Below are 12,190 nucleotides of genomic sequence, written 5' to 3'. Positions count from 1 at the left end.
TGCAGGTTGATTAACTAGTTGTTAAAAGACGCCGAGAATATAGACGATTTCGAGAAGATAGATAGATAGATGGTTGACACAAAATATCATCTCATACTGTAAGACAACGGATCCAAACATTTGGCAGGTGAGATCCCGGAAAAAAAAAACCCACACATCCCGACTTCAGAATTTTTTTTGGGGTGAGGTAAGGACACTGCGTGCTGTATGTCCCAATTTCTGCTTGTTTTCAGAGCGCTACAGTTCTACCATCTTCGCAAGCCACAAATGTGTGACCCGCTCCTCTTTTCTCTGAGCTCGGAGCGTGTCGCTAGCGAAGATGCAGTTTTCAGTTAGTAGTATTGAGAATGTCTCTTCAAAGCAGACTGACAGTTCATGTTTACCTCGGGCTGAAAAGATCATAGAATTCATCAGACTATAAAAATAACGTTTACTCCTTCATATTTATACATGTCTCGGTGTGCGTATACAGTTCACTCTTCTACAATCTACAGGGAAGCACAACTTCAAAGAGCCTTTATTTACGGTAAATCACCATCGTCACGAATTTCACCCGGCTTTCCTGTCCACCCCGCTAGAGATATGTACAACGCTCGTTTACATATATGTACTTATGTAGATTCACTGAACTCGTACTATAGTACATGTATAAGAAATTCTAGGAACATTTTAGGGCGGAATCCCATCGGAAAAGAGCCAGGTGTAATTAATAAGAATTATAATTATAGTTAATTGATAACACTGACAATAGCATGATTTTAATTAGAGGTATCAACTGACATTTAATTCTACATTGTAAAACACTAGAGTGAAATTAATTGATTATTGAAAGGATACAATGATACGGAAGTAGGAGGGCTGTTCGATATGTAATGTGTATTGTACGATGTCTCAAAATAATGCATTCCACTCAAATAGTGAAATGAACATTACATCCCTTCAAAGTATTCTCCGCGGTTTGAAATACCTAATTTCAACCTCAGAATCCATTTCTGAAATGCGTCACGGTACGCTGATTTAGGTAGACCTTTGAGGCACTAGCTGATGGCTGAGCCAAGGGCTTTTCGGAACTTGTAACGACGACCAGATAAGAACTTTTCAAGTTTTGGAAAAAGGAAAAAGTTACACGGGGCTAGACCTGGAGAGTATGGAGGGTGTGGCATAACGGTAACATTCTCCGACTTCAAAAGCAACTTCACAAGCTCAGATGTATGTGATGCAGCATTATCATGAAGTAGACGAACAGGCCTAAATCCTAACACAGGGCGTCGTTTATGATAATATTTCTTGAGCTTTTTTAGTATAACACCTCGGTAATACCGACCTGTACATAACACTTTTGCCCTTCGGCACCGGAATTTGTACGGCTATACCATCACGTGAGAAGAATATGCAGTAAACTTGAAGAACCTTCTTTGTGCGTATGGTTCTTTTGGCAAATACAGGCCTTCTACCGTGTTTAGTTAGCCATACTTTGTTTCAAATTTTTCTTACTGGTTCGAAATAGTGAACCCAATGGCCATGTTTCGTCACCAGTAACAATGTTTGCAAATTGTCTTTAATTGAATTTGGGAAACAATTTGAGCAATGGCTTAGTGGTTTGTACTCGTACCCGTTTTTCGTCATCTGTCAATATATGCGGTATCCATCTGGCAGAACTATTTCGTACTTTCAAAATGAAATTCACCCGCGATAGTGATATGCCAACAGCTTTGACAATATCACGAATCGTGTATCTGCCATCACTTTCAATTTGAGACATTTGCCTTGCCTGTTACAGTCACAGGTCGGGCAGATTTTGATGCATCTCTGTGCCAGTCAGAAATTTCTTTCTTCACCTACGAACTGTCTCATAAGATACCTTAACAGACCCATAAACTTCCCCCAATTCAGTAAAAATCTGCATTACCGAATGACCGATATTACATATCGAACAGCTCTCTTGTATATATATACTAAATCAATAATGGTTTGTCATATAATCAAAGCATGTCCCCATACCAAACTATCAATTCGTTTCATTTTTTAATATGAGACTGTTTCATTCTAACCCCCTAGATAAAGAGGATTTAGGAAAGGGAACCCGGAAAGTCATATTATTGAGATAATTAAATTCCTATCTTCCTGGAATTGTGAAAACCCCAAAATTAGAACTATATTAGTGGGAGGGGAGGGGGACAAAACTTACCCCCCCCCCCATGACATGTATCCATTGAATTTGCAAATAGGTAGATTCTTTATTTCCAAATCAAGGCCTTTAAGGGATAACATGCACATCTAGCGGTCGGGAGCAAATTAAAAGGGGGAGCTAACCGCTGTCAAAAGGTTTCTGACAAGCAGTTAAAGAAAGTAAGGGGATCTATTTGCAACGTTCTGTTGATTCTTGATATATATTCATATAGTGAGAGATATAGACATCTCTAACATTCACAGTCCTTCATTATCCTTGTCATATATTGAATGTTCATTATCGCTTAGAGAACACAGGCTCCACACATTTGCAAAACATGAAATTCGAAATGAAGATACGGGAAAATGAGTTTTCCTCTTTAAATTTTCTAAATTATTAATAAGACGCAGACAGTGCTTACAATGATTCGGTTGAGCATTTTAGACTTCAGAGAATAAAGGCTGCTCTCATGAATTTAAAATCATTATTGACGAACTCTCTCTCTCTCTCTCTCTCTCTCTCTCTCTCTCTCTCTCTCTCTCTCTCTCTCCTCTTCATTTTGTCTAGAAATTGGAGGGGGGGGGGGGGGGGTATTACAATGCACTTTGAAAAATTACGCATTTTGAACATAAAATTCAAAGTGCGTTGAATTTTTTTTTCAAAGTGCGTTGATATCGACCATATTAACGCACTTTGCAACAAACTTTTGTACGGCTCATTCGATTTTCTCGAAGCTTTCAAAAATGGTGGATAATTATTTGAATCTTATTATTAGATGATGAAGTCGCTTCCGGATCTGATATTTAGACGTTTTGTGGAATTGGGTAGATTATAAGGGCCTGGTTCTGCGAGAGCGGACCCTACAAAGAGTATACTGTCCGTCCCTCCAACCATCCGTCCGATTTCATTTTTGTTTAAGAATATCCCTTTCCCTTGACCAAGTCTTGCCAAACTTTACCCATAGATTGCCCATGGTTAGAGGGTGTGCAGTGACCTTGATCCAATTTCCAAGATCAAATGTCACTGTAGATAAACCTCTCTGTGTAAGATCTTTGTCTGGAGCATATTTTCTCTACCCTTGGCCCAGTCGAGCTCAAACTTCACCCATGGAGTGTCCATGGGTGGAGGTAGTGCTGTGACCATGAACCAATTTTCTAGATCAAGGGTCAAAGGCGAACTAACTTCTCTGTGTAAAATCCTTGTCTGGAGCATATTTCTCCCCTCTTGGCTTTACCAGGCTCAAACTTCACCCACTTCTGCTTCATACTTAGATATTTTATTGAAAGTAGGTATTGACGGCAAACTAACAACTCAACTCTATGTTAAACGGGATGATTTCAGCTTCTCCATTGTCAACTTCCCATATTTATGTAGCAATATTCCATTATCACCTGCATATGGTGTTTATATCTCTCAACTGATTCGATATACGCAAGAGCTTGTTCTGCGTATGGTCAAGTTTTAAATCGAAGTAGGCTACTGACAAACAAATTGATGGTGCAGGGTTTCCAACAGTCTCGTTTAAAGTCAGCATTTCGCAAATTCTATAGTCGTTATAACGATCTAGTTCGTCAATACAACCTATCATTGGGTGAACTGCTGTCTGACATGTTTCATACCGATTGTTAGGCCGTTCTTGGCACACTGATTTTGACTACGGATAACTCTGTTTACCTGCTCAAGATATAGGGCTCACGGCGGGTGTGACCGGTCGAAAGGGGATGCTTACTCCCCCTAGGCACCTGATCCCACCTCTGGTGTGTCCAGGGGTCCGTGTTTGCCCAACTTTCTATTTTGTATTGCTGATGGGAGTTATACGATTGATCACTGTTCGTTATCTTCACCTTCCATAAACCTTTGCTGAGTAGAATTATGAGAATGGTCCTCTCCGAAAACAATATTTTAGAACCACCTTGCATGTATTTTGCGGCTAAAAATGGGATCCTTTGAGATGGTCACTATTTCGAATTTGATCTCTGACGAGACTCTCTATAGATGCTAGTGTAGCGAGTGGATCTAGAATAAAATTTTAGTTAAATTGGGGGTGGGGGCTCGTCTACATGCAATAAATTTGAATGATTTACTGGTAAATAATCATAAAGACTGGCATGTTTCTTTGGTTTTCCTTTTCCCGTTTTCGACAACGGTAAAGCAATTCCTCTCATTTTGAGAAAGAAATACAACACTTAATTATTCCCTCTACTAATTAAAATCAAAGTTCCAGATTTTTTGTTTTTAGGCTATATAGGCTATATATATATATATTTTTTTTTTTTTTCAAATTGCGTTAATGGTCTCCATGAATACAAATATCGATGTGCACTCAATTTTTTTAAAAAGTGTGTTGATTATATTGGTCCCAAATTTAACGCACTTTGAATTTTTTTTTTCAAAGTGTGTCGCCACAGGGGTTACAATGGCACATCCCTGGTTGCAATGCAACGCCTAGATGATGCATGATTCAGGGGCGGATCCAGGAATTGCGGTTACGGGGCGCGCCACTTTATGAGGCAGGGGGTTTGGGGGCCTCAAGGCGGCCCCTAGTGGGTCCAGGGCTAAGCCCTAGGGAGGGCCCAGGGGGCGAAGCCCCCGGAAGCTCCTGGATTTTACAGATTTTATAGGGCTTGAAATATGTCTCCTATTTAAGTCATTTGTACTATTTTCTATCATTTTTAATAAGGGGAAATTAGTAAAATGACGCCAAATTTTAAAAGTTTTTGGGAAAAAAATAAGTTCTCCCAATAAAATAAGAATTCAAGAAATCAAAAGATTGTGTCATTTATTTCTCCGGGAGTGGAAGAAATGATTGCTTCTTTTATTTTTCTAAACAAGATACCACGATTTATATTAAATTTGAAAATTTTAGGGGGGGGGGGCGCCGGTTGCCCCCCCCCCCTGAATCCGCCACTGTGATTGTACACACATGTACAAAAGAACAGTATTTTACAAGGACAAATAAAGTTGGACTACCCATGTGAAATTGCTGTATTGGAGAGAGCCATGGGCGCTCAACCTTTAAATATATCTCTATAATAAAGATATGTCTATTGTCTTCTAGTAAACAAACTATTCACGTGAATCACGTCAAAAGTTTGTTTACAGGAAGACATTGTGTGGCGAGAGAATAACAATGGCTTGTTTAGCAAGTTCAAAAACAGCAGAAAGTACTTAAACATTTTTCAATCCATTACCCCAATTTTTTTAAAATCAAAATATTACCATAGACGTCTATGGTACAGTGCATTACTAAGATTACTACTCAGTTCACTGTCTGTTTAAATATTGGCGCGAAATCTTACTCGTCTGTTCCGGATCCAGTAAGATTCTCGCATAAAATAGGCAGCACTTCCGGTAAAAGTGGCAATACTCTGCAACTTTGTAGAATATAGCAAAACAGATAAAGATGGCAAGAAAAAACGGTATACGATCAGGTAACCTTCATTCATTAAGTTCCTGTGGCTTAAAACTACTATGCTGTGTATGTACAAGAATGAATATCTGTCTATTTTATCTGACATCGGTTTTCGTAACAGGTTCTGCGAATTCGATACATTTTCCTACACGGTTTCGTCAAACAAACGTTTTATTTTTTTGTGTGTTTCCAGTCAGTTTTGATTTCTTTTATTGTTGTATTTTAACTTACATCTTGGAATAATCAATTCAACCGATTCTCCAGTTATGTGCATTATAAACTAGGGGGGAAACAGAAAAGCAAACCGGTTTTATATTTAGGTGTATGTTGCGTAAGTTATGATGTGCTGTGTAGTAATGTAGTTTACTCAGGGGCTTGTAAAAAGGAGAAGCAATAATGGAAACAGATAAATTTATGTTTCTCATTTAACCACATTGCACAGATTATACACATATACCCGTGAATGACGATTGATTGATTTGTTTACATGGTGGTCAACAGGACTTGTTTAGCTATTAAAATTATCAAAACGACTGTGCTGTATTAGATATATTCAGAACTGTTGGGCCTATATGGCATTTTTTGTAGGTCAGATAGAAATTATGGAGTCATTGGTCAAAAAGTTTATTGTGTCATATTCATACAATTTTAGTTTTACCAAATCAATGAATGTGTAAGACATTTTTAAAGTACAAGTGTCTGATTGACATCATAACATCTATGGACTTTTTTCCATTAATAATAGCTATACCAAACCTAAATTGTTATAGTAAGTCAATCATCACACAATGGAAGATATCATATTTTTAGGAGGTCAGTCAAAAATCCTGTAGGTCCTACAAAACCCACAGGAGTGCACTATTGTGAATCAAAACATGAACAAGGAATTGAAGTACAGAAATTGGAACACTTCTAGTATACTGGTCCCCCAAAATATGGTGTTTAAATAAGTGTCACCAAAAGCGGTTTATATAAGATCGCGTGAACGATAGGTAAAATCGCTAAAACAGCAAAAAAATTGCACAAGTGTGTCAAATGAAGTTTAAAAAACTGCTCAAATGCTGCTAGGCTTTCTAATCAAATTCATTACTTGAAATAATGGCGAGTTTCGCGTCTCAGCATCCGAGGCGAAAATGCAAATGGCAGTGTGTTTATAGTCTGCTTAGCAACGACAAGGGGAATAACTGCTCATGCACAGTTACGTGCTATCGGGAACCTACATACTAGAAACTTTCGCATAAATTTTAAGGAATGCAAATGGATAAATGCTTATAAATACAGTTTACTCAACTTAATATATCAATTCATCCTTGCAAGCCATGGCTGAAATGTCCACGTAGGACCTGGGAAGAGGAGCGTGCATTTTAGCTGTGGCATGCAACGATGATATCAATTGAAATTGTTTATTTTGAAATATTGCTTATTTTAAAATAAGCATAATTCCTCAACATTTTTTCTTTATCTTTACATTAGAATGTCAATTATTTTAAAATTGCTTATATTGAAATATATATCTTAGTTGATAATGCATTGTTTTCATAACTGTTATGTTGAAACTCGTGCATGTAGATTATTGCCTTGGCTCAATTGTACATATGCATATAAATTGAACTTGATTTATTTTTTCTTCATTTTATGTATGTTATGTTTGAAAATGATTAATCTGCAACTTGATATTTTGGTTCAGGTTTGCATAGGTTGATTAGATGGAGTTTGAAATAAGATTTAAAAAATTCAAAATGGATGAAAAAAGGGTCAACTCCATTTATTTTTAACTCTGAATATATTGAAAACAATCAGCTGGTCCCCTGAATTTTATTGTATCCAGTGAAAAGTGTATATTAAGCAGGCATAATGAATTGGACCTGTATGTTGATGAAATTTTATGTTTTGAAAATTCTTTAAGAAAGTGTCAGATTTTTCTCTCTCCAAAATTTCCTTTGAATCTTTCAGGAACTAAAATTTGGATTCACCTGGTAGACATTAGTCAGCACAGGCAACTAAATCTTTTTCAGTAGCCTGTTTGTTGGCAGAATGGTCTAGGTTACAGCCAGTTTTATTAGAAGTCTTCCTAATATCTCGTAGCAAAAGCAAAAACTAATACTGAATAACTGATTGGTGCATGTCAGACAAATATCAGAGTGTATTCAATCTGATGAACAGATAGATGGAAGTCTTATTCTTGCATGACAAAGTTTTAGGAAAAAATTTCGAGTCAGAACAACAAAATAGTATATTAGTTAAATTCTTTGACTCAACATATCACCTAAAGACAACTTTAGGTGTTTTTTGATTAAGTGGTGAATATTGACGAAATCATGTGAAAAAGGAAATACATGACAGTGCATTTTTATGTTTCTGCATTTTGTCATGTTTTTCTTGCTCATTTAACGTAGTTCCACACTCCTGTGACGTCATAGGATTTTGCAAAGTCAATGATTTAATGATAGGAACATAAATTTTGTTTGAATCTTTTTCAATAGTTATTGTTAAAAAATCTTGTTAGCCATAAAATATTTCAAAATTCTTAGTTATGTTTGAATAGTCAATGATATGTTTCAAAATATTGAATCCAAGGACAATAACTCTGTTTTCATTCAATTATTTATCAAGTCCATAATGCGATAGATTTCCTTTATTTTTGACAAACATTTTACCAAGGTGATAAGGAATCATTATCTGTGTCTTTTCACGAAATTACATAAAATTTTAATCCCGAGTGATTTTAAATAGCTCAGCTGTATGGTGCCAGACTTCAGTTTTTGATGGGGGTATACATAATCTGGAAGCTATAGATTTGAAATTATTAAGGAAAGGTATGGATTTTTCCCCATGAATAACTATAACAGATGTAACTCTACTAATATAAACAGAAAAAATGATATGTAAACCATGCTATAAGGAAAATGCGTCCACATTTGTTTTTTAACATTTTGGGGAATAACGATAATTCAATAATTTTGCACATATTATTCTAAAACTTGATGAACATATTGAAAATGACATGTGTTTTAGTTATTGACATGTTTCCCGATAAATAAATGCAATTCAAAAAATGTTTTGTTGTTTTTATATTAAAATACCAACAAATAACTGTTTCCAATGAATTTCATAAAAATCTACATCGGGGTATATGACTTTAGTGGTGTATGTAATAAAAATTAATATGGAAACCCTTAACTGTTTTGCCTTTTTTCATTACTCTGAATGTTAATTTATTGATTCCAAACAAAAAAATGCTACCTAAACCCCAAAAATCCAGGACTAAGGACCCACCTTAATGTATTGCTCAGAGTTATTTCACAGAAGTGTTGAATTAATTTTATATGTTACCCCCTAGAACACTCTGATGTTAAGGTAGTGCATCGCAAATGTTCCTTTTGCATAAATGGAAAAAGGAAGTAATTTTTTGAAAAGAGAATTCAAAATTGGTAATGCATCTCTGCCAATCAACAACATTTTTCCTTTGGAACCATGTGGAGTAGTCAATCACTGGAACTAGGGATAAAAAACAAAACAAACTAGGATTTAATCCTGCGGGTATTGCTAATATGAATTAGAATTTGGAAAGTGCATCCTTTTCCCCCCAGTAATACAGGCTTTTTCAATTGTGGCTGAGTTTTTATAGCAACTTTTCATCTTTCTTAGAACTTTTAATGGTGATTTATGTAAAATGTAATGTTTGCCCTCAAACAATCAATATATAGGTCCATTGAGCCCAGGTGCATTAAATATTTGTTAAGTGTGGATATCAGCTGTTGTTGCCGACTTTACGTCATCAATATGGGTGTACCATGACCTTTCCTCAGTCTTCCCAGTCTTTTCATACTTAAGAATTACTACTTGTTTCAGTTTCCCCATGCAAACATCAAAAATTTCAAATGTGCATAATGATATCAAAATTTCTTAAGGAAATTAGCTGTTTAAAGTTTTATACTTAACTTTAGAAAACAAATTTTGTCAAATATTTTAAAGTACGACCTACTATTACATCAATAGCGTCTTGATGTGAGATAAAGGATGTTTTCGTCAAACATTTTTAGAACCCTGTATAATTTCAATTTCATAACGTGTGTGCCATGTTGCATAATTCAAAGTATTGTGTGAAAAAGCAATAGTTTAAAAAATAAGTTATATAATTTTCATGCCCCTGGAATCAGGGACATATAGTTTTTGGCCTGTCTCTCTATGGCAAAACTTTAACCTTGGTCATATTTTTCGCACCATAAGAGTTAGACCTTTCATATTTGATATGTGTATTCCTTTTGGCAAGACCTTATCATTGACACCAAAACCTGTTGACCTGGTGACATTTACATTGACCTTTGACCTAATTTTAGAAAATTTGAATGCAAGTCATATCTTTCAAATTGTAAGAAGTACTGTTTTTACATTAAGCATGTTCATTTCTTGTGAGAAGACCTTTCCATTAGTACCAGATTTGTTGACCTAGTGATCTTGACATTGACCATTGACCTAGTTCTTGAAAATTTTCAATAAAACTTTAACCTTGGTCATATCTTTTACAACATATAAGGTACAGCTTTCGTATTTGGTATGTGTATTCCTTTTGGCAAGATCTTTCCATTGACACCAGAATCTCTGACCTGGTGACTTTTACACTGCTTTCCGTTTATATTAATGAATCTAAATGCATTGCTAAGCAGGGAATGGTCAGAGAAGATCAGGTCTGTTAAATGAGGAATGCTTATACATGTAATGGACATTAATTTGTATTCAAGGACACTAAACCACAAGGAAAATATTTTGTCTCTGGAATTAGACTTAAGGGGGTTGATGGTGTTATAATTTTCACTTGTAAGTTTTTCAGTGAACTATAAGTTAGAAAGTTTTGATATGTTTCTATCTTTATGTAGCAAGGTCTTTCAGATGAACCCTCTGACCTTGAAATTGAACTTTTTATCTATGCATTGAAAAAAACTTTCATTTAACGTTGAGTATAACTTTTGAGCTTTGTAAGTATTGATATAATTCAGTTGACCTTATAACCATGACAAGTCCTTTTCAGTGATACATATAACAGGAATTGAGCTGTGTTGTCACCAGAAACAAGTATGTTTTTGTATACATGGTATATGGTACACATTAAGAGTTGATGAAAGTGGGAATTTTTTAAATGTATTTTGTAATCTCTCCATATATAAATAACACGCAAGCTGATGTCCAAGAATGTTTTGTATTCTCTTGCTTTGATCCAAAACCTTGTGTAAGTTTGCACTAGTACAATACATGTGTATTACCTTTACAGAAGTTAAAGGTGTGTATGCCTCATATAGCTTTCCTACATGTAAATATTCTGTTACACTTCAAACAAATTAGATGACTGTGTATTCTGTGCAGACCATCTGTCAAACTGTCACTTTTGTTAAGATCAGAGAGGGGGTTACTATTTTCCGAGTGAAAAACAAATGTAGCATTCTACTTGCAAAATTTATACATGCCAATGAATAAAGATTTTTTTTTTCTTCAAAAGTGCATGCTTGGATACTGATTTTAGATGACGCAAATAATGCTGAGGTAGATCAATATAAACACTGAAAGAACATAGTGGGTATTGTGTGTTGAACAAACAATTTCATGTGGGAGGTTTTGTTTGGGTATGTGTAGAGGTGGTTTTGATATTGATTTTCATACACCAGGCTTTAATTGCAATCAGTCTTCTAATCACCTTTAAAAATCAGAAGCATTTACCAGTTTTAACAATAAATTTTTGTGATATATACCAGATGCACTTTCAGTGTTTGAAAAGGCAATATGATGAAGTCAGAAGAGAAGTAAACTACATTGTGTTTTAAATTGTAATTAGTTTATTTATATAAGTTGAATTGTTAGGATGAACTTCATGGAAAATTAGAGCTTGAACATTAAAACCTCTTTTGAAAGTGATAAAAAAAATTTATGGGGTACCTCTTTACATAGCAAAGTAAATCATAAGATATTATTCAGATAAATGATATGTAAAAAGATGAATTTATTTTAATGTTTACTTTTATGTAGGCGCCTTTACTGCAAACCTATAACACATGAGGACTTTGTGCTAAGTAGTTATTAAGGACTTGTGTCTAACGAGGTTGCAACACTAACTTTAAATTTTTGTAGGTCATATTCTACAAGTATGTCAGTCTCAGGATTCCTTTCAAAAATACGCTATTAGAGAATCTAGTTTGTTTTAAGAAGCATATTCTTAAGAATAAAATTTAATTAAATGTATAGGGGGGCCTAGCCCTTTTTATATGTGTAAAATGCTTGATGTGCAAATTGTTCATGGGAAATGAATTCCGTGTTGTGCAAGTTAAACGATTTGGTCTGCAAAAACTTGCACTCCTAGCTGATTGATAAGGATGTTTAATGCTGTTTCTTGCCATTCTCAAATGACAAACGTTTTTGCTACACTTGATTTTTTTGTTTGCAGAGGGAGGAAATGGTATATTTTTAAAATTTGAATTTTCCTTTCATTCACTTAGTTACAAGCAATGGTTTTATTTTGACAATGGTAAAAGTGCAAGGATATTTTAGTGCTATGTAATCGTGATATTTCTTTTGGAAAACTGCATGTTTCACAAGATGGTAAGTATGTGTTTACATGC

At 35.2% G+C, this 12,190-nt stretch overlaps 1 protein-coding gene across 5 annotated transcripts in view; it reads left to right on the top strand.

The window, feature by feature from the left end:
- LOC125678341 (spermatogenesis-associated serine-rich protein 2-like) overlaps positions 1-12,190 on the top strand; it is a 41,166-nt gene that overhangs the window by 821 nt on the left and 28,155 nt on the right. For 2 of the 5 annotated variants that reach the window (XM_048916737.2, XM_048916736.2), the window contains exon 2: positions 6-127. Coding sequence is in view for 2 of the 5 variants with exons in the window: in XM_048916734.2 (XP_048772691.2) it covers positions 5,574-5,601 (28 nt within the window). In the remaining 3 variants the exon portion in view is untranslated. Of the gene's footprint in view, positions 1-5; positions 188-5,483; positions 5,602-12,190 lie in introns of those variants that run through there. The other 3 variants (XM_056153735.1, XM_048916734.2, XM_048916735.2) reach the window with 3 other exon arrangements.

This window comes from Ostrea edulis, chromosome 2, assembly GCF_947568905.1.
Source record: "Ostrea edulis chromosome 2, xbOstEdul1.1, whole genome shotgun sequence".
Lineage (NCBI taxonomy): Eukaryota > Metazoa > Mollusca > Bivalvia > Ostreida > Ostreidae > Ostrea > Ostrea edulis.
Note: the sequence above shows the minus strand (reverse complement) of the source record. Positions and strands in the feature narration are given on the sequence as shown.